This window comes from Elephas maximus, chromosome 11 (genome assembly GCF_024166365.1).
Source record: "Elephas maximus indicus isolate mEleMax1 chromosome 11, mEleMax1 primary haplotype, whole genome shotgun sequence".
NCBI lineage: Eukaryota > Metazoa > Chordata > Mammalia > Proboscidea > Elephantidae > Elephas > Elephas maximus.
The window spans coordinates 33,110,531-33,136,213 of record NC_064829.1 but is presented as its reverse complement, the minus strand read 5'-3'; the positions used below and the strand labels follow the sequence as shown (position 1 = coordinate 33,136,213).

Genomic DNA, 25,683 nt, shown 5'->3' with positions numbered 1-25,683 from the left:
TCAGCCCATCTCAAAAACAACCCAGGGCCGCCATTTTATGGTTACCGGCATTGTTTTCACAATTCAAAACGTTTCTCCTTTTAAAGCTGGCAAAAATGAGCAGCATTATGTTTCCTCCTGCTGCTCCTGGCATTTGTTGTCTCACATACAGGAATTCTTTCCTGTCCAAGGCGCCTTCACCTCTCAGTTAGGAATGTAACTCACGCGCCCAGTGTGCTCTTCCTTTCCAATCCTTTTACTTTTCAAAGCCCTTTCACTCTCAGCTCCTACACAGATTACACAGCCTTTTTTTTTTGTCCTGTCCAGTAGGCCAGCATTTTTTTCCGCCCTAACCAGCAGGCCAAGAATGGTTTTTTAAAGCCAGGCCCACGCCCTTCCCAGTTGCATGTCCTGCTAACAGCGCGCTTCAGCCTCAGTGGAGGCTCTGGCTGCCGCAGAGCGCCCGAGCCTGAGAGCGGCGGTGGGGGTGCTGGCCTGCCGACTGTCAGCGTTTAATTTATCAAGCAGGCTCCTGAGGCAGGGCCGTGTCTTCTCGTCGTCCTCTGCAGTCCTCACAGCTTGGCTGCTACCACACCCGGTGTGATTTCTGACCAGGCCGGTGGAGTAAAGACCTTTTGATCAGCTTCTTGCCTCCTTTTGTCTGAATGATTCTGCCTGGAAATTTCAAGTCTCCCCAACGGCCGCTTCCAGAGGCCACAGCTACTACCTCTTAGTCTGAACGCTGGGCAGCTTTTCTAGTGCTCAACATCGGCTCGTATTTCCCTCGTGCGCTTTCCCAGCATCTTTTTCTGTTTCGCGTATTTCAGATGTGAAGATGTCTCTAACTGCCTCTGTGCCCAGTTTTTTGTATCTGCCAGAGGTAGTTTATTTGTGCACTAAAAACCATTTAAATGCTACGTCTCCTCTAAATAAGATCTCTTGGCTGCTCACCGTAAAGGTCGGCTGTTCGAATCCACCAAGCCCCTCTTTGGTAACCTTGTGAAGCAATTCTACTCTGGCCTATAGGGGCGCTATGAGTCAGACTCAATGGGAACGGATTTGCTTTTTTGGTTTTTCTCCCCTAAAAAGTTCCATTTTAGAAAAGTCTTTAAAAAAAAAAAAAAAAAAAAGGCACTTCTGCCGAGATTATTTCTTTTATTCCTGAAATTCTCTTCCTGCCTGTCTGCTGTCTTCTAAGAGCTGCTTTCAAAGAAATGTTTGTTATGCTACTTGGGCACACTTCCTATTGTTGCGCGCCCTTTGAGCTTCCTGTGATCCCATTTGATTTTCTCATCAATCCCATGAAAAAGTTGGGGGTAATTTTATAAAAGAAAGTGAGGCTTAAATTTCTAAAGAAATGGAGAAGTCGATTGACCCAGATTACAGCTAGTAACTGGCAGAGTCTGGACAGACCCCAAGCTTCCCTCTCCTGTCACTCCTTCGTCCCTTTCCTCCTTCGTTCAGTGTAGATTAATCGCCTGTTCCGTGCCAGTCTACGTTCAAGTCTACTTGCAAATGAGCATTTGTTTAACAGCAGAAAGTACAGTTTATTTAAGAATAAAATATTTCTTTCCCTCCTCTTTATCTCTTTACTAAAGTGACCTGAGATCATTGATACTGATTCGTTTCAGGCCTCAAGAATAATCACCGTGCACACATGGATTTCATTGTAGTGTTCTTGCTGAACAAATAAAAAATATATATGATTGAAATAAAAAGCCTAGGCCAAAAGCTTCCATTATGTAGCAGTAATTCTTTTCATTCCAATAGTTGCAAGGAGGCTTCTTTGGGGTCAAACAGTGTACAAATCCCCCAATGCCGCTTAACTAGTTGGGCAAGTTACTCATCTTTTTGAGCCTATTTCTTTATCTTTAAAATGAAGATAATGGGTTTATTACATATATAAAGTGCTTAGGATAATGCAAGGCATGTTGAAGGTGCTCATTAAATGTAGCTCCCTTTTCTTCCCCTCACCTAAATTTATCATGTTATTCACAATGATGAGTCAAATGTCTTAATAATGGGCAAACACGTCTTTCTTTCACATCCTGCATCAGGCTGCCCTGGAAAAACTAGAAGTAAGTTACTCAGTGAATTGTAATTTCACTGTTGCTTCTTTGGAAATGCTGGTGGCCTAGTGGTTAAGTGCTACATCTGCTACCCAAAAGGCTGGCAGTTCAAATCCACCAGGCACTCCTTGGAAACGCTATGGGGCAGTTCTACTCTGAAACCAGCTCGACAGCAACAGATTCGGGTTGCTTCTTTACCTAGCATGATACTGGATGGATGCGTTAATGAGAAATGGATGATGACATAGCACACAGTGTAAGAATCCTAGCATGGTTGTAATCCATACCCTGGATAATCACTCTCATGGAAAGTTGGGGGAAAACGTTAACTCAGAAAAATATACTTAGTTTTACAAATACAACCTTACTATAATTAGCTGCTTTCTTTTTTGCACTTAATGCCTTCAGATGTAACATGAGTTTTCTAGTTATATTTAAAAGATTTTTACTGAAACGGAAATACACATACCTTTCTTTTTTTTTTTTGTAGTGAGAGTGGATTTTCTGTGTTTGTTATATTTTAAGAGGAGTGGAATTATTAATTTACCATTACAGCTGTCTCATTTCAACATTGTATTGTTGTTGTTAAGTGCCATCCAGTCGGTTCCGACTCATAGCAACCCCATGTACAACAGATGAAACACTGCCTGGTCCTGGGCCATCCTCACAATCATTAACCCTCTATTTTACCAAGCATGATGTCCTTTTCTAGGGACTGGTCCATCATGATAACATGTCCAAAGTATGTGAGAGAAATCCCACCATCTTCGCTTCTAAGGAGCACTCCAGCTGTACTTCTTCCAAGTCAGATTTGTTCGTTCTTCTGGAAGTCCATGGTATATTCAATATTCTTCACCAACACCATAATTCAAAGGCATCAATTCTTCTTCGGTCTTTCTAGTTCGTTGTCCAGCTTTCACATGCATATGAGACGGTTGAAAATCCATGACTTGGGTCAGGTGGACCTTAGTCCTCAAGTGACATCTTTGCTTTTCAACACTCTAAAGAGATCTTTTGCAGCAGATTTGCCCAATGCAGTACGTTGATCGATTTCTTGACTGCTGCTTCCATAGGTGTTGATCATGGATCCAAGTAAAATGAAATCCTTGACACTTAGTATTTTCTCCGTGTATCTTGATATTGCTTATTAGTTTATTTTTGTGCGTTTTTGTTTTCTTTATGTTGAGGTGTAATCCATACAGAAGGCTGTAGTCTTTAATCTTCATCAGTAAGTGCCTCAAGTGCTCTTCACTTTCAGCAAGCAAGGTTGTGTTATCTGCATAACGCAAGCGTTAATGAGTCTTCCTCCAATTCTGATGCTGCATTCTTCTTAATATAGTCCAGCTTTTTGGATTATTTACTCAGCATAGGATTGAATAGGTATGGTGAAAGGACACAACCCTGACATATACCTTTTCTGATTTTTAAACCATGCAGTGTCCTTTTGTTCTGTTTAAATAACTCACTCTTGGTCTATGTACAAGTTCCCATGAGCACAATTAAATGTCCTGGAATTCCCATTCGTCGCAATGTTACCCATATTTTGTTATGATCCACACAGTCGAATGTTTTGCATAGTCAATAAAACACAGGTAAACATCTTTCTGGTATTCTCTGCTTTCAGCCAAGATCTATCTGATGTGGGCGATGATATCTCTGGTTCCATGTCCTCTTCTGAATCCAGCTTGAATTTCTGGCAGTTCCCTGTAAATGTACTGCTGCAAAAGTTTTTTAATTATCTTCAGCATAATTTCACTTGCATGTGACTTAATGATATTGTTTGATAATTTCCACATTCCCTCAGGTCACCATTCTTTGGAATAGGAAAGTATGTGATTCTCTTTCAGTCAGTTGGCCAGGTAGCTGTCTTCCAAATTCCTTGGCATAGACAAGTGAACTCTTCCAGTGTTGCATCCATTTGTTGAAACATCTCAGTTGGTATTCTGTCAATTCCTAGAGCCTACTTTTTCACCTTCATTGCAGCTTGGACTTCTCCCTTTAGTACCATTGGTTCTCGATCATATGCTACCTCCTAAAATGGTTGAATGCTGACCAATTATTTTTGCTACGGTGACTGTGTATTCCTTCCATCTTTTTTTGATGCATCCTACATTGCTCAGTATTTTGCCCATAGAATCCTTCAGTATTGCACCTTGAGGCTTGAATTTTTTCAGCTTGAGAAATGCCAAGCTTATTCTTCCCTTTTGGTTTTCTAACTCCAGGTTTTTGGACCTTTCATTATAATAGTTTACTTTGTCTTCTCAAGCCACCCTTTGAAATATTCTGTTCAGCTCTTTTATTTCAACATTTCTTCATTTGCTTTAGCTATTTTAGGTTCAAGAACAAGTTTCAGAGTCTCTTCTGACATCTGTTTTGTTTTTTTCTTTCTTCTCTGCCTTTTTAATGACCTTTTGCTTTCTTTATGTACGATGTCCTTGATGTCGTTATTCCACAACTTGCCTGGTCTTCGGTCCTTAGTGTTCAATGCGTCAGTTCTATTCTTGAGATAGTCTCTGAATTCAGATGGGATATACTCAAGGTTATATTTTGGCTCTCGTGGACTTGTTTAAATTTTCTTCAGCTTCAACTTGAACTTGCATATGAGCAATTGATGGTCTGTTTCGCAGTCAGCCCCTGGCCTTGTTCTGACTGATGATATTGATGATCCCTTTCCACAGATGTAGTCAATTTGATTCCTGTGTATTCCATCCAGTGAGGTCCATGTGTATAACCACCATTTACGTTGTTGAAAAAAGTTATTTGCAATGAATAAGTCATTCGTTTTGCAAAATTCTATCATGCGATCTCCTGAGTTGTTTCTATCACCAAGGCCCTATTTTCCAAATATTGATCCTTCTTTGTTTTCAACTTTCACATTCCAATCACCAGTAATTATCAATGCATCTTGGTTGCATGTTTGATCCATTTCAGACTGCAGAATATGGTAAAATAAACTTCATTTTCTTCATCTTTGGCACCAGTATTTCAACTACCAGCAGGGTCACCCTTGGTGGACGGGTTTCAGCAGAGTGTCCATACTAAGACAGACTAGGAAGAAGACCCTGGCGATCTCCTTCTGAAAAAATTGGTCAGTGAACACCTTATGGATGGCAACGGAACATTGTCTGATGTGGTGCCACAAAATGAGCCCCTGAGGTAGGAAGATGCTCAAAATACGACTAGGGAGGAGCTGCCTCCTCAAAGTAGAGTTGACCTTAATGGTGTGGATGGAGTAAAGCTTTCAGGACTTCATTTGTTGATGTAGCATGAGTCAAAGTGAGAAGAAACAGCCACAAACATCCATTAATAATCAGAACATGGAATGTATGAGGTATGAATTAAGGAAAATTGGAAGTTGTCAAAAATGAAATGGAACACTTGAAGATCGATATCCTAGGAATTAGTGTGCTGAAATGGACTGGTATTGGCCATTTTGAGTCAGACAATCATATGGTCTACTATGCCTGGAATGACAAATTGAAGAAGAATAGCAGCACATTCATCATCAAAAAGAACATTTCAAGATCTATCCTGAAATACAGCACTGTCAGTAATGGGATAATATCCATACACCTAAAAGGAGGACCAGTTAATATGACTATTATTCAGTTTCAACATAAGATTAGAAAATATCTGACTTCAAAATCACCTTCAAAGCAATAAAAATGATGTTCCAAGTCAGAGACAAATTTGTTATGAGATCAGCAAAAGCATTTCATTAATAAATGGAGTCATTTGCCTATAATGTTGATAAAAAAAGCAAAACGCACCTTTTGGTAAGGGAAATGATTTCTAGTGCGCAAATTCTATTTCCTGGAATGCTTGTACATCATTAGCCAGTCCTCTACTTGTTCATACTACAGATGTGAGCACTTTCTATTTACTGAGGACATACTAAAATGTGTGGGTTCAGCCTTCCTTAAAGGGAAAATGAGAATGGACGCAAAATGCTTCACTATAACACAATGCACAAGTGTTAACTCTGCAAATGGGAAAAAACATATTATGGATCCCTGTTTTTAAAAATGACCCATAACCCAATCAAGAAGTGGGCAAACGATATGAACACACACTTCACTAAAGAAGATATTCAGGCAGCTAACAGATACATGAGAAAATGCTCTCGATCATTAGCCATTAGAGAAATGCAAATTAAAACTACGATGAGATTCCATCTCACTCCAACAAGGCTGGCATTAATCCAAAAAACACAAAACAATAAATGTTGGAGAGGCTGCGGAGAGATTGGAACTCTCATACACTGCTGGTGGGAATGTAAAATGGTACAACCACTTTGGGAATCTATCTGGCGTTATCTTAAAAAGTTAGAAATAGAACTACCATACAACCCAGAAATCCCACTCCTCGGAATATACCCTAGAGAAACAAGAGCCTTCACACAAACAGATATATGCACACCCATGTTTATTGCAGCTCTGTTTACAATAGCAAAAAGCTGGAAGCAACCAAGGTGTCCGTCAACGGATGAATGGGTAAATAAATTGTGGTATAGTCACACAATGGAATACTACGCATCGATAAAGAACAGTGACGAATCTGTGACACATTTCATAACATGGAGGAACCTGGAAGGCATTATGCTGAGCGAAATTAGTCAGAGGCAAAAGGACAAATATTGTATAAGACCACTATTATAAGATCTTGAGAAATAGTAAAAACTGAGAAGAACACATACTTTTGTGGTTACGAGGGGGAGAGGGTTTTTTATTGATTAATTAGTAGATAAGAACTGCTTTAGGTGAAGGGAAAGACAACACTCAATACATGGAAGGTCAGCTCAATTGGACTGGACCAAAAGCAAAGAAGTTTCCAGGATAAAATGAATGCTTCAAAGGTCAGCGGAGCAAGGGCAGGGGTTTGGGGACCATGGTTTAAGGGGACTTCTAAGTCAATTGGCAAAATAATTCTATTATGAAAACATTCTGCATCCCACTTTGAAATGTGGCATCTGGGGTCTTAAATGCTAACAAGCGGCCATCTAAGATGCATCAATTGGTCTCAACCCACCTGGAGCAAAGGAAAATGAAGAACACCAAGGTCACACGACAACTAAGAGCCCAAGAGACAGAAAGGGCCACATGAACTAGAGACCTACATCATCCTGAGACCAGAAGAACTAGATGGTGCCCGGCCACAATCGCTGACTGCCCTGACAGGGAGCACAACAGAGAACCCCTGAGGGAGCAGGAGATCAGTGGGATGCAGACCCCAAATTCTCATAAAAAGACCATACTTAATGGTCTGACTGAGACTAGAGAAATCCTGGCGGCCAGGGTCCCCAGACCTTCTGTTGGCACAGGACGGGAACCATCCCCGAAGACAAGTCATCAGACATGAAAGGAACTGGACAGTGGGTGGGAGAGAGATGCTGATGAAGAGTGAGCTAATTATATCAGGTGGACACTTGAGATTGTGTTGGCATCTCCTGTCTGGAGGGGGGATGGGAGGATAAGAGAGTTGGAAGCTGGCAAAATTGTCACGAAAGGAGAGACTGGAAAGGCTGACTCAATGGGGGAGAGCAAGTGGGAGTACAGAGTAAGATGTATGTAAACTTATATGTGACAGACTGACTTGATTTGTAAACGTTCACTTGAAGCTCAATAAAAGTTAAAAAAAAAAAAAGGTTAAACAAAATGAGCAGTAATTCTCAAAAAAGAAAATCCAAATAAACATTATATATATATAAAAAAAAAAAAAAGACCCATAGCCACTTATGTTCTAGAACCAGGTCACATTTTTGGGGTGGCCAAATTTTTATTTATAATGACACCTGACTGTTGAAAATGCTTTTTGCTGAGACCTAAGACACAAGACTGTATATTATTAATGGAAAACATATTCTCCTAGACTAGTGGTATTTTAACTTATTCTTTTCTGTAATTGAATGTAGATGTTAGCATATAGGCATTGCTTCATTTTTTAGAAATGCTGGGATTCATGGGTGGGAAAAGCTTGGAAAACAGATTTCTTGAAAACAAAATTGCTTTGTTTTTAGAATCTATTCAAAAGACGCTTTGGAGCAATAGCACATTTTTTAAGAAGCAGAGATGGTTGTTTTAAGTAACATGGGGAAAGACGTGATCTTCCATTGCAATGACAGCACTTTGCCATAATCACCATGTCAGGAACATTTTCTTTACAGGTGAAAGACAGTGAATATAAGAATTTACTTCAGGAAGCCTGGAACTCTTTTGAATTGTCTGGTCCTGAGATATTTATCAAGCAAGGACTAGTACTTCTCAGAGAAACATAACTACTTAAGGGTGATTCTTCCTGACTGCCATCTTTAAAAGTGTTTCCTGTGACAATGATACAAAACTGTAGCTCTTAGTCTGAGCGGCTGAAGATTGATTCTAATTGTCTTCATGTTCCCTCTTTCCTATCACAGAATCGGAAGGCTTTTCGATGGTACGGAGCCCATTGTTTTGGACAGTCTCAAACAGCACTATTTCATTGACAGAGATGGACAGATGTTCAGATATATCTTGAATTTTCTACGAACATCCAAACTCCTCATTCCTGATGATTTCAAGGTGAGGGATCCAAGTTAAATTACCAAGAGCAATAGTTCTATATACTTGAGTTTGAATTTTATTATTATTATTATTTTTTTTACAGTGAGCAGGCATTCATCGAATACTTGGGGAATTAAAATAAAACAACAAAATAAATGTGGAAAAAAGGAAGTTGTTAAAAAAAGAAATCAAATTAATGTGGCTACAAACATGTATAGTTAGTAAGTTAAACCCATAGCAGAACTTCATGATGATATTTTTTGCTATCTGAACTGTACACTCTGGAGTTCACCAGGAGGTTTAGTTACTGGGATATGAAAATGACTTCATTTTAAGGTAAATGGATTTCCAAATGCCTACTCAGAATCTCCACCTACATAGCCCATTGGCTCCTTAAATTTAGTCTGCTCCAAAATGAGCTCACCATGCCCGCCTCCCCCCACCCCCGCCACCACCACCAACACGAAACCTGCTCCTCTTCCTTTGTATCCTATATCAGTAAAAGATGCCAAAATCCACCTACTTGCTCAAGGCAGGAACCTGGGAGTTGTTCTGGACTTTTTCCTCTTCTTCACCTCCCACATATGACCAGTTGGTGAGTTCTGTCCAGTTGGTGAGTTCTGTCCATTTTACCTCCTAGAGATAATTCTGGAATCAATCCACTCCTTCCATCCCACCTCCGTAGTCCAAAGCATAGCAGCTTTCTGCTGTGCTTTGGGATGCTTCATACTTGGTTTCCCTTCTCGCATCCTTACCCCTCTCTCACTTACTCTTCACCTTGGAACCAGGTTTTTTTCTCTCTTTCTTTTCTTTTCTTATTATTAAACTTTCTATTTTGAGATTGTACTGAGGTCATTATAGATTCACATGCGATTGTAAGAAGTAATAGAGAGATCCCATGTACCTTTTATGCAGCTTTTCCCGGTAGTAATATCTTGCAAAACTATAGTACAACATGACAATCATGACATGGACATTGACACAATCAAGGTACTGAAGAGTTCCATCACCACAGGGATGCCTCATGTTGCCTTTTTATAGCTACACCCACCTTTCTGTCCTGTGCCCGCATCCCCACCCCATCCCTCAACAGTGGACACTTTTTAAAAAGGATATTGTATCACAACTTGCTCCTGCTTAAAACTCTGGAGGAAGTTCCCATTGTTCGTGGAACAAGGCGCCACATCCTTCCAGAGCCTACCTGGCCCAGAAGACTCTGGCATCTGCCCATCTCACCAAATGTATCTTTGCTCCCTACACGTATACCCCACAGGACTTCTCGTAGTTCCTCAGACGCACCATCTTCTTTCCCCCTTCAGAACAGGCTGGTCTGTCCGCTTGATGCATTCTTCTCCCTCCTTTTCCTCTGGCTTGTATTTGTCATTCATGGCTCATCTTATTCATCACACCCCAGGAAGCCTTCCCTGCCTCAGCCCAGCTTAGGTTTGCATGCACGCCCTGATTCTGCATGGTCATACACAGTACTGTATGGGTAATTCTGGGTCTGTATTGTCAGACACTGCAGAGCCAGCTATAAGTTAGAGATGCTTTCAGCTACAAGTGTCAGAATAGCCACTTAACAGCGGCTTAAACTAATGGAGATTTGTTTTTCTCACATAAGAAGTCAGAGGTCCGTAGTTGTTGGCAGTGGTGTCTGATCAGCGACGCAATCAAGGACCTGGACTCTTTCTGTGTTTTTGTTTTGCCGTCCCCGGATGTTGGCGTTTTGGCCTCAGGCTTGTCATGTCAAGGTCATAAAATGACTGCCACCCGTCCAGGCGTCACGTCCTCATTCATGGCAAGAAAATGGGCCAAATGGCTTTTTACTCACAAGGCTCTGTTCTTGTCAGAAGATCCCTGGTACACTTCCCCTTTATAGCCCACTGGCCAAAGCTGAGCCTCTGCTTCCTGCAAAGGTGACTGGGAAAGGGGTTTTCTCTCTTTTTTAAGCCTCTGCAGTGAAAGAAATGGGCAAGTGATCCGGGGTTGGGAATACTGTTAGGGAAGCTAGCCAGCAGTGCCTGTCACACTAGCTCAGCACCTGGCACATAGTAAGCATTTAAATATTTGTGGCATGAGTGAGTGAATGCATGGATGGATAAGTAAATGAATGGTGTTAGTCTCACACTCAAACTAGACGCACATTCCTACCAGCTAATCTAAAACCTGATCATGTATTTTCTTGTATTTGGTCTCTGAATATTTTTGTGTATACATCTTGACTCCATAACTATTGAGTAGGGCTGTCACAGGCAAGGACATTTTTATCTTTTTCTAGAGGACACGGTGTGTTGGGCACACAATAATTGCTTAATTTAATACTTACTTAATTTAAGTAAGTATATATCTTGACTCCCTAACTATTATGTGAGGGTCTCACAGGCAGGAACATTTTTATCTTTCTAGGAGACACTGTGTACTGGGCACACAATAATTGCTTAATTTCATACTGATTAAGTTGAACACCACAAAAAAGGGTGAAAGGAGTCATAGAGGGCCAAAAGCTGAATATAAGTAGACAATACACTTCTACTTAAAAAAAAAAACAAAAAAAGGCATCATCATCAAGTCAGTTCAATTCCAGATCACGGCAACCGCGTGTGTTACAGAGTAGAACTGTCCCATAGGGCTTTCTTGGCTATAATCTTTATAGAAGCAGGTTGCCAGGCCTTTCTTCTGTGATGTTACTGAGTGAGTTCAAACCACCAACGTTTAAGTTAGTCAAGCACAAATCACATGTGCCACCCAGGGACCTTATTTAAAGTCATACAGCACTATATGGAAAATATCAAATAATATATATAATATCATCATCCTAAGTGGTGCAGGGAAACCCTGGCGGCTAGTGGTTAAGTGCTATGGCTGCTAATCAAAAGGTCAGCAGTTCAAATCCACCAGATGCTCCTTGGAAACTATGGGACAGTTCTACTCTGTCCTATAGGGTCGTTCTGGGTCAGAATCGACTCAACGGCAACGGGTTTTCTTAAGCGGTGCAGCAGTTAAGATCTCAGCCGCTAAACAAAAGGTTGGCAGTTCAAATCCACCAGCCAATCCTTGGAAACCCTATAGGGCAGTTCTACTCTGTCCTATAGGGTTGGTATGAGTTGGAATCGACTTGAAGGCAACAGGCTTAGGTTTTTAAGCTTACTTTTTTATCAAAGTAATGTATTAATTTATAATTCCTGTGATTAAAAGGGGTATAGACGGGAATCAAAAAACAATTTATGTTTAGAAATTAATTCATAATTAGAAAATTATAATGGCCATTAATTTTTAGGTGCACTGTGTTGCAGAAACTGAGCTAGGTCTTATAAACATAGGCTTTCGTTTAAACTTATGAGGCAGGGATTATTTTCCCTCCACGAGCATTTGGGTTCGATGCTGGGTAAGGAAACGCTCCTGCATAGCAGCTAAGCTGTGGCAGATTCCAGAGGGCAGTCCCCTGAGGACTCACAGGCTCACCCATCTGCCTGCGACTGTGAAGGTCGCTTCTCAGCGCCTTTGCATGCTCCCTGAGGCTTCCAGAGCCCTGGCAGACCTGCTATTCATCAATTCTGAGTGCTGAACACACCCTTTAATTGGCTAAGGATTTAGCTATATGGCCCATGCTTGGGGGGAAAAAAAAGCATGTCAAATGAAACTCACGTATCCCAGGGCCTTGAAGTGTTTCTCACAGAATGTCTGGGTGGAAGGCAATAAATTACAGGGCGTCCTGGAGCCTGGGAGGGGCAGCACGGGGAATGGAAGCTGAGAGGGTCACTCAGCTCTTGTGGCTGGTGTGCACTGGCAGGGACAGCAGTGGTTCAGCCTGGGAACCAAACTCCAGCGACGCAGTGGTTAAGAGCTCGGCTGCTAACTAAAAGGTTGGCAGTTTGAGTCCACCAGGTGCTCCTTGGAACCCCTATGGGGCAGTTCTACTCTATCGTTTTTTTAGGGTCGCTATGAGTCAGAATCCACTGGACAACAGTGGGTTTGGGTTTGCTTGGGAGGACGTTCATTGATTGCCTGCTCCGCTGTCCACTATTTAATGCTGGGTTAAGTAAATGCATGAAATCTTGAAATCACACCATCCTGCGCCTCTTAAGATAGTCCACAAATGTGCTGTCTGAGCGAGATATCCATTTACCAATTAGATAATTTCAGATTTCAGAGTACGGTGCTTGTGCTCTGGCCCCACTGAATGTCACTGGAATCTTCTCTGGATGAGTGATTTCAGAGCTTCTCTGCAGTATTTCATTATGGATTTGACCATTTGTCCCTCTCCCCTTAATTCCTTCCCTGCCCCTGTCATACTAAGGTGTGGCTTTATTCCCTATGTATGTGTGTGTACGCACACACACAGTTGCTAATAACTGGGTAGCAATTCCCAATAAGCCAGAGCTTTGTCACATACTTGTGGGAAACCACAAAATTCTGTCTCTACCCTTTCATTTTTAACATCTTCTTTGATAAGCGTCCCCATTTTGCAAGCATCTTTCAAGGTCTCTCGATGAATTTCCACACTTTCTAGATATAAACAAATTTGTGACTCCCAACTTACCTATCCCTGGCTTATGTCCAAAAGTCTATTAGTTAACTTCTTCATAGCCTTCTAATATTATAGAAGAAGTATAGGTACACTGTAGGAATTTGAAAATGTAGACAAGCAAAGAAATTTTTTAAACATCATATTCCTACCACTCAGAGGTTGCCAGTGTTAAAACCTCAGTGTATAGCCTTCCAAAAATTTTTTTATACTTATTCCAGGCGACAATGTCTACCTTCCTGTTTTACTGTAATTTCATTTTCTCTAAGACCTCAACCATAGTTAGATTTCCCTGGTTGACCCAAAAATGTCATTTACTGATGATTTTCCAACACAGCATCTAATCCAAGACCACCTGTTAAATCAGGTCATGTCCCTTGGTGGTGGTGTTAGTTGCCATGAGTCAGCTCTGACTCAGGGCGACTCCATGCACAGGGAAACCTGTGAGAGCGGGAAGTTGACGGGACTGCCTTATTTTTTCTGGTCTTGCAGGCTTTCCACCTTTGGCAGGGTGCAGTCTTACCACTTTTCTATCGCTCATTTTAGTGGAAAATATTTGAGTTTTCATCCTCTGACAGGTTTCCACCTTACACAGTTTCCATCTTTCGCAGATTTTACAGTATAACAGTGCCATCTTCATGACCATCGGTATGCTTGAGGCCATTGTTGTGACCACAGTGTCAGTCCATTTCATCAAGGGTTTCTCTCATTTTTGCTGATCCTCTACTAAACACGATGTCCTTTTCTAGCAATTGGTCTTCCTAATGATGTGTCCAAAGTAAGCAAGTCAAAGTCTTACTATCTTCGCTTCTAAGAAACATTCTGGTTGTATTTCTTCTAAGGCTGATTTGAAGACCTTATGTCCTTTAAGTTCTTTATGTCGTTTAAGTCTTATTATCTAGCATGATCCCTTTTTACATGACACTGACTTGCTGAAGCGACAGGCCAGTTGTCCTACAGAATGTCCCACCATTTGGATTTGTCTGGTTGCTTTGCCATATGTATCCCCCTAATTCTCTGTAAACTAGAAGTTATATCTTAAGGCTTGACAGGTTTAAACCGAAACACTTTGGCTAGAATTCCTTGCCAGTGATGTTGTATTCTTCATATTATGTCACATCAGAAAACATAGATAGCTGAACCGCCATCAGCGCTGCTAGGACTAACCTTTGGATTGGGGGGAGTTACATGTTCCTTTAGTGCCACAAAAACCATCTCGGTCTAGCTCAGAGTTTTCCAACCTCAGCACCATTAACATTTCGGACCAAATAATCCTTTGTTGTGGAGAGCTGTCCTGTGCATTGTAGGATATTGAACAGCATCCCTGGCCACTACTCACTAGAAGCCAGTAGCACCCCCTCCCCAGTTGTGACAACCAAAAATGTCTCCAGACATTGCTAAACTTTGCCCCCAGTTGAGAACGACTAGTCTAGCTTAAGGAACAGAATAAGGGAGTATTTATGGGGAGGATACGAGTTTATTTCATAGAATTAGTGGAAGCCTTCTGTCAAGGTGGAAATACCAGGGCAGCTCTGAGGACCTGCATTGTGGGAGCTTATGGGTAGCTCTCTCTGGAGGGGCCCTGGCAGTGCAGTGGTTAAGTGCTCAGCCAAAAGGTCAGCGGTTTGAACCCACCAGCCACTCTGCGAGAGAAGGATGTGGCAGTCTGCTTCAGTAAAGATTTGCAGCCTTGGGAACCCTATGGGGCAGTTCTACTCTCTCCTATAGTGAGCTTATGAGTCGGAATCGACTTGATGGCAAAAGGTTTGGTTTTCCTTCCTTCATCAGGATCAGTGAATTTTATTATTCAAATTCCATGCTTTCTTTTTAGATTTTTATCATATTTCATTTTAGATTTTCTCCCTCCTATTGCTGGTAAAAATGGTAGCAGCAACGAGAAGGACTTTTTTAGTTCTCAGGTTGGCCAATGCTCCGAGGCGAGTCACATGGTGAGCTGAGGAGACTTAGCACTTCTTTCTCAGCACAGACAGTGCCTGTACCCTGGGAACCAGGTAGAACAGCATGGCGAAGGAAGAACTGGAGCCAAAATAGTCAAGAGGTAGTAAAAGAACACCTGGCGGCTTTAGTAGTTCAAGGTACAATCCACTGAGGTTCTGTTCCAGGGTGCAGGATGTAGCGGAGGTAGGGGAGGCTTTTAAATCTTCAATTTAATAACCACGCTCAGGATCCTTGAGAAGTTACCAAGAGGGGCCAAAAGTCTAGAAAGGGTCAGTGTTTCCCTCATTTTCAAGAGCAAAAAAAAACCCAAACTGGCTGCTGTCAAGTCGATTCTAACTCATAGTGACCCTATAGGACACAGTAGAACTGCCCCACAGGGTTTCCAAGGAGCAACCAGTGGATTCAAACTGCCAACATTTTGGTTAGCAGCCAGACCCTTAACCACCACAGGTAAGGATGAATTCTAGAAATGTTATATCAGAAGGCACTCTTACCAGTCTAGGGTCGCTATGAGTCAGAATAGACTGGAGGGCAACAAGTTTTCTGCCAGTCCATTGACAGACTTTAGAATGGATTAAACACATAGTTTTTGAACTCAGAGAAAAAAAATATATGGTTACGTTACCCTCATTACCTCTGGGTTATGATAAACAAATGAATAGATCAGGGCATTGTCATGGACACAGATGTATAAACTATTAGGCCGGGAAGCAACTTGAATGTAATTTATTCCCCTCATTTTACAGATAAGAAAACTGGAGCCCTAAAGAGTTAAAGACCTGTGCCCCTCCCAGACCTTCTTCTTCCCCTTATAGTCCCACCCAAACACACAGTATTTCAACAAGACACGTAGCAAGTACCACAACTGTGGGCTGGGTGATTTTAGAATTGCAGGTTTTCTAACTGCTTGAACAGCCAAAATCCAGAGTCTTAACTTATCAGACAAGCATCAGCCTGACAAAGGCCCACACATAGTCCTGTCTTCTCTGAGCTTTGAGAAGTGACTCACGTACCGACACAGAACATCCAGTTCATTCCATTGGCAAATGATACACAAACGAGAGGGAGACCTAGAGACCTGGATAAGAGAAGCCACATTTTCTCAATTCACTAGAACAAGTTCAGAACCTGCAGTATGAAGTTTATGGGAAGGTAAAATAATGAAGGATTTTTAAAATTTCACAAAAGTCGGATGGGGGAGACCTAGCTCAGATAGCAGCTCTTGTGAAAAAGATATAGGGATTTTAGTTCACCGTTAAGTAAAACGTCCGCTACGCATCTTACCATTTGTCATACTGTAATGGCTTGCATGTTGCTATGCTGCTGAAAGCTATGCCACCAGTATTTCAAATACCAGCAATGTCGCCCACGGTGGACAGGTTTCAACAGAGCTTCCAGGCTAAGACAGACTAGGAAGAAAGGCCTGGTGGTCTAGTTCCAAAAACTAGCCCATGAAAATCTTATGGATCAAAACTGAACATTGTCCTACTCAGTTGCTTTGGGCATATCATCAGCAAGGATCAATCACTAGAGGAGGACATCATGTTTCGTGAAGCAGAGGGCCAGCGAGGGCAAGGGAGATCCTTGGTGAGATGGATTGGCCCAATAGCAGCAATGATGGGCTCAGACATGCCTGCGATTGTGACAATGATGCAGGACTGGGCAGCATTTTGTTCTGTTGTACGTAAGGTCACCACAAACTGGAGGTGACTTAACAGCAACTATCTATTTATCTAAGCAAAGTTTGAACCAACAGTGTAAAGGGACTGCCAGAAAAGCTAATATGGCCTTTTACTGTGTGGTAGGTAAAGTAATGGCCCCCCAAAGATGTCCACATCCTAATTCCCAGAGTCTAAATATGTAAATTTAGATGGCAAAGGGGGCTTTGCAGATGGAATGAAGTTAAGGATTTTGAGACGTGGAGATTATCCTGGATTATCCTAGTGGTTTCAATGTAATCACAGGGGTCTTTATAAGTTAAAGATGGAGGCAGGAGAGTCAGAGTTAGAGAAGGAAGTGAGATAGGATTGATGTGAGGACATAGCCAAGGAATGGGGGGCAGCCTTTAGAGGCTAGAAACAGGAAGAAATCAGATTCTCCCCTAGAATCTCCAGGAGTGCAGTCCTGCTAACCCATTTTAGATGTCTGAACTTCAGAATATAAGATAATGAATTTTTGTTGTTTTAGGCCACTAAATTTGTGTTAATTATCACAGCAGTAATAAGAAGCTAAAATTGGCCATATTCATGGTGACAAAGTGCCCAGCCAAACAGAGGTGTACAATGCACCAGTTAGCTCACATCTGAAATATTAGGGTCAGTTCTGGGCTTTAAGAAGCACATTGACCAATACCACAAAACAATATGTGTACTAATTCTCAATTCACTGGAACAAGCTCAGAACCTACAGTATGAAGTTTAAGAATGAAGGATTTTTTAAATTTCACAAAAGCTGGATGGGGGAGACCTAGCTCAATAGCAGCTCTTGTGAAAAAGATACAGGGATTTTAGTTCACTCTTAAGCAAAATTTGCTCTTCATCTAAAGCACAATTTAAAAAAAAAGAAGCACATTGACAAAGTCAAATATACAATGGATGTTGAAGGACCGGAAAGTCATAAGAAGTGAGAAAAAGCTGAAAAGATTGAGCATTTTAACTTGAAGAATATTAAGATATAACCATTGTCTTTGAAGGAAACCCTGGTGGCTTGGTGGTTAAGTGCTACTGCTGCTAACCAAAAGTCAGCAGTTCGGATCTGCCAGGTGCTCCTTGGAAACTCTATGGGGCAGTTCTACTCTGTCCTATAGGGTCGCTATGAGTCAGAATCGACCCAAGGGCAACAGGTTTGGTTTTGGTTTTGGTATTGTCTTTGAATGTTTGAAGGGTTACCATATCAAAGAAAGATTAAAACCACTGTAACCCCAGAGGGCAGAATTAGAACAAATAAGGTGGAGTTACAGGAAAATTCAGGTCATTCTAACAAAGACATTTACAACAATCAGAGCTGCCAACAAAGTAAATGTGGTGCCTTTTTTGAGTTAGTAAGTTCCTCTCCCTAAAGCATTCAGTCAGGGGCTGAATGGTTGCTACTCAACGATATTGAAAAGGATTCCTCCACAGAGGCAAGTCGGTCAGGAAGACCACTCTAAGTACCTTTATTCTAAGATTTGAAGACTTGATGTTTCTAGAAAGACAAGGTATATTTTTTCTGGAGGCCACATCCTTCTTTTTGCTACAATTTGTAATTGCATCTCACAGGAAAATAAAAAGCAGTAGCAGAAGCTCTTGCTTCTGCTGCTGTGTAACTCTTAGTGCTGGTTTTAAATCTCCTTGAGATCTGTAATCTTAATTAGTAAGTAAAGTACTTAGGGGAACTCTGGTGGTTGAGAGCTATGGCTGCTAACCAAAAGGTCGGCAGCTTGAATCCACCAGGCGCTTCCTGGAAATCCTATGGGGCAGTTCTACTCTGCCCTTTAGGGTTGCTATGAGTCAGAATTGACTCAACAGCAACAGGTTTAATGTATTTAGGGCAGTCGTCTTAGATATCTAGTGCTGCTGTAACAGAAATACCACAAGTGACTGGCTTTAACAAACTGAAATTTACTCTCTCACAGTCTAGGAAGCTAGAAGTCTGAATACAGGGCATCAGCTCCCAGGGAATGCTTTCTCTCTCTTTTGGTTCTAGAGCAAGATCCGTGTCATCAGTCTTCCCTGGTCAAGAAGTTTCTCAGTGCAAGGATGCCGGGTCCAAGAGACATGCTCCTGGTGCTTCTTTCTTGGGAGCATGAAGTCCACATCTCTGCTTGCTTCTCCTACTTTTTATCTCTTGTAGGCCACACCCCAGGGAAACTCCCCTTACATGGATCAGAGCTGTGACTTGAGTAAGGGTGTTGCATCCCACCCTAATCCCCTTTAATATAACCTAATCTTGCCTCATTAACCACAGGCAGAGATTAGAATTTACTACACATAGAAAAATTACATCAGATCACAAAATGGAAGACTACTACACAATGCTGGGAATCATGGCATAGCTAAATTGACATATATTTTGGGTGGACACTATTCAATCCACGACAGCAGCATTATCACAGCTGGTGTAATTCAAAGGTGACAAGGCCTCTATAGTGGGGATCCCAGGGAGGAACCTGCACACGCCCTCCACTCCTATCCCTCAGGATGGGCTTGGTGGCCCTACTTCTGCCCTGTGCTGAGTGGCCACATCTCAGTTTAGTTTGGTCCTTAAACCAAAGCAGTACGTGGGTCGGGAGGTTAAGCAGGTGAAACGTGTGAAATGAATGTGGTTCCCCTCCTGTAGGGAACCGAGCTCTCTCTGGTAAAGGGGTTGGCCCCGAGAGAGAGAAGAAAGAAGCAGCCCTTTCTGCTGGGAGATGAGTATCGAGGATAGCATCTGACACCTGGCCCAAGTTTTTCAGTACGTAAAGAGAATTATCCAGCTAGCCCACTCAAGAGAGCCCCACTTGTACTCTCTCGCCTCTCCATGGTCTTCTCTGGAGGCCTTGGGGAAATGCTGCTGCTGCTGCTGCTGCTGCTGCGGATGTGCAAGTGAAAGAACAAAGCGCAAAATGAAAACAGTCATCCTCTCCTTCTCACACTCCATGATCCACAGCAGAGCCCTCTGCCAGCACTCGGGCCTCTTGTTTACAGTGCTGGCTGTCCTGCAGGCACCAGGTGCCGCCGCCAGCTCCAGCCTGTGGAAGAAAGGGTGAAATGCCTGTGTCAGTTGATTACAATGTTCTCACTCAGCATGTCTGGACAAGTGTCCACTTATCTCACACCCAGAAATGATTGTGACCATAGCTACGTTTAGACATAATATTGACCTGCTTGTTAACATCGTTCCTAAGTTGCTGCCTCCTCCTTGTTCTCTTTTGTCTTCCCATTCAGTCGCTTGTCTGTGGCTCAATGTTTGTTAGATTCCTGCTTTAATGCAATAGTTTGTTTGTTTTTTAAGGGGAGAGGAAAAGGAACCGACCAATGTCTAAAGACTGGGTGATTTTGCTTTCAGAAATGAACTCGTTTCCTTTTCTGCACCTTTATCTTCCAGGAGGCAAGGCCTAGTGTTGTTTACTTCTCTCCGCTTATGATGGCAGCACATTAGCCTTCCAAATCTCCATCAGCCACCCCAAAACCATTTCAAATAGACATACAAATTTAAGTTAAAGCAGCCTGGCTGCTCTCCAGGCATCCACCCACAGCTGACCCCGGCTCCACTCGTACCGTATCGTTGCCCCACACCCTCCTGTGAGAAGTTCTGGAGCTTCCACTGAAGGTGATGTGAAGGGCAGAGGCTTCTGGTGAAGATGCACCTTTGACAGTTGTGCCTGTCCTTATCCAAGCATCCTGTTGGAGAGGACATTCATTGGGTTCTCACCAACACAATCCGATTTTAAATACCCAGAAGGCATTTTTCCACTGAAGGAAAAAAGTCTTGGGTGAATCCTTTCACCTCTCAGTTTTCTCATCTGCAGAATGTTGATAATAATGGTTTCTCATCCACTGGGTGCTTGTGAGGATTATAGGTCTTAGAATAGGGGCTGCCTGGCCATTAGTAACGGGTCGAAAAGTCAGCTCCTTTTATCTTCACTGACTGAATGAATAAACGCCAATTAAGCTCAGTCTTTAGAAACGACGTAAGTGAAAATTTTGGATCTACATTTGGTTATTAAAATAACAACACAGGTGGAAAAACCACCTTACATGTGACCAGTTTCAGTACTTTATGTTTGTACTTTGCACTGTGAGATATCTTTTCCCTCCCCCCAGGACTACACTTTATTATATGAAGAAGCAAAATATTTTCAGCTTCAGCCAATGTTGTTGGAGATGGAAAGATGGAAGCAGGACAGAGAAACCGGCCGCTTTTCCAGGCCCTGTGAGTGCCTAGTGGTGCGCGTAGCCCCCGACCTCGGAGAGAGGATCACACTCAGCGGCGACAAGTCCTTGATAGAAGAAGTGTTTCCTGAGATCGGCGATGTGATGTGCAACTCTGTCAACGCAGGCTGGAACCACGACTCGACACACGTCATCAGATTCCCACTGAACGGATACTGTCACCTCAACTCAGTCCAGGTATGGAGTTGTCATTCTTAACACTTAACCTCGCCTTCACATAGTGTCTTTCCTCCAAAGAACTGAAGGAGTCTCATGTGTCACCGTTTCTGTTGGGCAGATGGACGTATTCACTCCTCTGTGGCACCCACTCAAGCGTTCTGCAAATACGTATTGAACCCCTACTAGTGCCAGGCTCTGGCATGAGCACTGGAGACACAGATGAGAACAAAATGGACAACGGCTATTTTCATGGAACTTATATTATGGCCAAGGGGTGGGGGCAAACAGTAACCAGCATAAATGTTTGTCAGGCAGTGAGAAGAGGATATCTGGGGGCAGAGTACGCCAGGCAGAGGGATTGGCAAGTTCTGAAGACCCTGAGGTGGGAGAGTGCTCTGCATATTAAGAATATCAGGAAAGACACAGAACTATCTGAAGTCAGCAGAGTTAAGAGTTTCTGTTTTTTTTCCCCTCTTCTGAATTGAAATGGACCCACGACTCTGTTCAATATTTAGCCAACAAAACCTCTCCCAAAGCTCAGAGACGAGAGTACCCAGTATACCATTCCGTCCTTTGAGGGTTGTTCCATGACTCTTTATAACTTTTTAAACTTATGAACAGATGACTGAGAGCAGAACAGCAGGAAACTCTGGCAGAAAAGGACCTGAAGCAGGCTAGAGGAAGGCACCCACCATCAGGCAGGCGGGGGCGTGGCTTCAGGTTGTACACTTCCAGGGGGCCATATTTGCTTGCTTATCTGCGTGAATGGCGCCCCCTGGAGTTGTACATGGTACACTCCCTATGCTGCCCCTTGCAGTGTTCCGAGCGAAGCCTCTGATTTTATGAACGCCTCTAAAATCCTGAAGGAAACCCTGGTGTCGTAGTGGTTAAGAGCTACGGCTGCTAACCAGAAGGTCAGCAGTTTGAATCCACCAGGTGCTCCTTGGAAACCCTATGGGGCAGTTCTACTCTGTCCTGTAGGGTCGCTATGAGTCGGAATTGACTCGACAGTAACAGGTTTGGTTTGATTTCTAAAAGTCCTGAAAGCGTTTCGCGTCCCTACACACATACTCTGCCCTTAGTTTCCCACCAGAGAGGGGGGAAGGTGGATCCATTCAAAACCAGAATAGCACTTCATCACTTCACTAGGGCCTCACCCCACAGGCCGGTGAATAACTGTTATAAATCCACATGCTTGACAACCTCTCCGGCTCATTTGAGTTTGATCAGATGTAGAAGAGTGGGTCATGACACGACCATGACCCACTCTTCCTGCTCCACTGACCAAAAAATAGGAATTGTCCGCTAGGTATGTAGACATTTGGGATAAGACATAAGAGACAGGATACCACATGGAGCTATCTTAACTCAATGATCACTACATTTAAGCAACTTTACAATTAACAAGGTGAGGTTTAAAAAGTAACGGCCAAGAAGTATAAGCTCTTTGCTTTACGCTGGAATAAGCTTTGACCACGTCCAAGACAACATTGGATCATATTGGGTAATTATCATATTATGTGTGTCCTACACCCTGGGGAGGAAGAAGCTTAAGAAGTTCCTTATGTTACTGATTTAGCGACCTTAACAATGAAGGAAAAACAGATGTCAGAGTTAGGTTCTTTGTTCACAGCTTCCCATACCTTTGTATTTTCTTTCCTAAGGATCCTTTCCAAAGCAGTGGTTTGGCCAAGCAAGCTGGGTTGTTCCTTATTGACAGGTTAAGTTCCAGCTTCTGCTGGGGAGTTCTCCTTGGGGGTGAACTCCACCTTCTTATTCACCTGCCACCAAAGTACGTCTTGATTTTGAACTCAGGGATTGTTTTCTTCTGTCCTGTCCTCATGCTGACTGGTCCACTTGTGCGTTTTGAATTTATTTGCAGAGATAGAGCACTACAGGGTAAAATGTTAATTTGGTTCTCAGCAGGCTTTTTTTTTTTTTTTTTTTTGCCAGCATTTGAGGCTTTTTAGCAAACATGCTGTCTTGCTTCCCAATCTCATCTAGTAAACTGTTTTCCAGCATAGTAGATTATACTCCATATAAAAGTAAATGACCAGAAAATAATGATTAAAAAGTAAGGGTGCACTTTTTATTGACTACGTTTTGGAAGTTACTTGTTTGGTAACCTTCCATTGCATTCCAAAAAAAGAATTCGTGCCAGGCATTTTTTTAAAGTTATGATTGAGTCATCTTGCCTTTAGAATAGTGGAGAAGTAACTTAATTATATCCAAATCCTAGCAGGGAGCAGTTGCAAGTCTAGTATTTGTTGAATTCCTACGGAAACAGAGCACTACCGATCCATTTTCTATATTTTTGCCTATGTAAGGGTTGCGGGAGCTATTGGCTGCATTTAAGAAGTCAGGCATGTAGTGACAAATTCAGGAATCTTTCTGGCATGATGTATTTAATTTCAAAATGAAAGAGTAGACTGTGTGGCTTATGTTTATATGAGAAGTTTAGAAGACTCTATTTTGGATATATTTTCTAGTAAAGAGCTATTACATTTATTCTTGCCTGTCTGCCCATACACGAGGCAATAAATCTCTTTCCTATGCCGCAAACTTGCAAACCTATAGATAAACCTCAACTGTCTTCAGCAGCCTCTTTCTTCTGCTATTGAAATTACATAAATCTTCCAAGCTGAAACATGAAAGATGAACTCAGTATTGAGAAACTTGAACAATAGCAGAGAGTATGAATGAATTACTAGCTAATTCAGATAACATCACTCTTTCTATGTCCTTTATCATTTCATTGAGTATATTTTAGTGGTAAATTAGCTTTGACATGTGAACCCTCTCTTTTTGCAGAGAAAGCAATGTTGCATATTGGGAAAACACATGGGATTTGAGGCCAAACACACCTAAGTTGGAAACCCAATGCCATGATTTACTAGCTATGAGCCTCAGTTTTCCCATTTATAAAATGGTGCTAACATCAACCATTATGCCGGGTGATTGTAACCAGTAAATGAACTGGCATGTGCAAAATAAGCATGTCATGGCACATTTCAGTATTAGAAACATTTGCTCCCTCTTCTCTAGCTGCCGTTGCATTCATTCCTACCCATGGCGACCCCATGTGTGTCAGAGTAGAACTGTGCTCCATAGGGCTTTCAATGGCTGGTTTTCAAAAGTAGATCTCCAGGCCTTTTTTCTGAGGCACCTCTTTCTTTCTTCTGGGTAGACTCGAAACTCCAGCATTTCAGGTAGCAGCTGAGCATGTTAACTGTTTGTACTACCCAGGGATTTCTGCTCCCTCTGCCCTGTAATCCAGGGTCATCCTTTGAGAGATGCTCAGAGAGACTCAGGCTGGATGAGATTGGCCAGAGCTACAAATGATCTGCAGACTTGACAGCAGTCCCCAGGGGTGTTGGTGTAGCCAGGTGGCCGAGGACCCTATCTCACCCCTAACTGGATGCTTGCCTTGGCCTTTTTCAGGTCCTTGAAAGGTTACAGCAAAGAGGATTTGAAATTGTGGGCTCCTGTGGAGGAGGAGTGGACTCGTCCCAATTCAGCGAATACGTCTTGCGGCGGGAACTGAGACGGACGCCCCGGGTCTCCTCCGTCATCCGGATAAAGCAGGAGCCTCTGGACTGAATGGATGTGTTTCTTATGCAAAAAAAAAACATATACAAGAAATCACGCAAACAAGCAAGAGACATTTATGTGCAGTTGGGACAGCAAACCAAGTCCTGGACCTAAAATTGAATAAAAGACACATTTATATCAAATAGAGACCACACCTGTATTCATATGGGAACAATTGGAATAGTGCTATCCTCAAGGTGTAAAAAATATATAAATATATATATATGTCAAAAGGTAGGAAATGCAAAGAAAGAAAAGAAGGTGGTAGCTACAGTTGGTGCTGTGATGGCCGTGAAGTGTCCTGGGCCCCTGGGGCCTGCTGACCAATAAACAAGCCATGACCGTTGAGGACACATCTCCTTACAATTTCTCATTGCCAAACAGCCATCCATCGATTTGGTTTCCTTTTTCTTTCTTCTATCCCTCTTTTTTTTTTTTTAAAGAAAAAAACAAGAACAAAAACACCTTGAACAGCACGTCTTTGCGTACAGAGGCTTCACGTCTGTCTTTAGGCAGGGACCGGGCAGGACTTCAGGAAAACTCTGCTGAGCACATTGCATTTGAAAGCTGTTAGCCATGACATTTTAACTGTAGTTTGTACAGAAGTCACACTTTTTTGTCTGCCTCACAGATGTGAACATCACTTTGTTTTTAAACCGATCAGTTTTGCAAAGGGGCCAGAATTATTACTTGTTAGAGTTGCTCCAGTTTGAGTCAGCTGCTTTCCTACAATTTTTCAAATTTTATAATGTATTAAATACAATAAACTCTGTTTAAAAAATAAGGTCTGCGTGAAACACACGTGCTGGGGTGAGGCTGGATTCGAATGGAAATGTTCGTTTCAAATTTTCTGTGTCAGGCGTCAAAGTGAGGCCTAAGCATTGGAGCCCGTTTTGAAGTCAAAGCTCACTCAGGGATAAGAATGTCATTTGCTCTTTTAAACAGTTCTC

General features: G+C 42.3%; 1 protein-coding gene across 3 annotated transcripts in view; it reads left to right on the top strand.

Annotated features, from left to right (window-relative positions):
• KCTD1 (potassium channel tetramerization domain containing 1) overlaps window positions 1-25,461 on the top strand; it is a 231,191-nt gene extending 205,730 nt beyond the window's left edge. For all 3 annotated transcript variants that reach the window (XM_049899915.1, XM_049899916.1, XM_049899914.1), the window contains exons 3-5: window positions 8,458-8,602; window positions 20,855-21,160; window positions 24,584-25,461. In XM_049899915.1, the coding sequence (XP_049755872.1) occupies window positions 8,458-8,602; window positions 20,855-21,160; window positions 24,584-24,742 (610 nt within the window). In that variant the 3' untranslated portion in view covers window positions 24,743-25,461. The remainder of the gene's footprint in view (window positions 1-8,457; window positions 8,603-20,854; window positions 21,161-24,583) is intronic.
• Window positions 25,462-25,683: the final 222 nt, after the last annotated feature.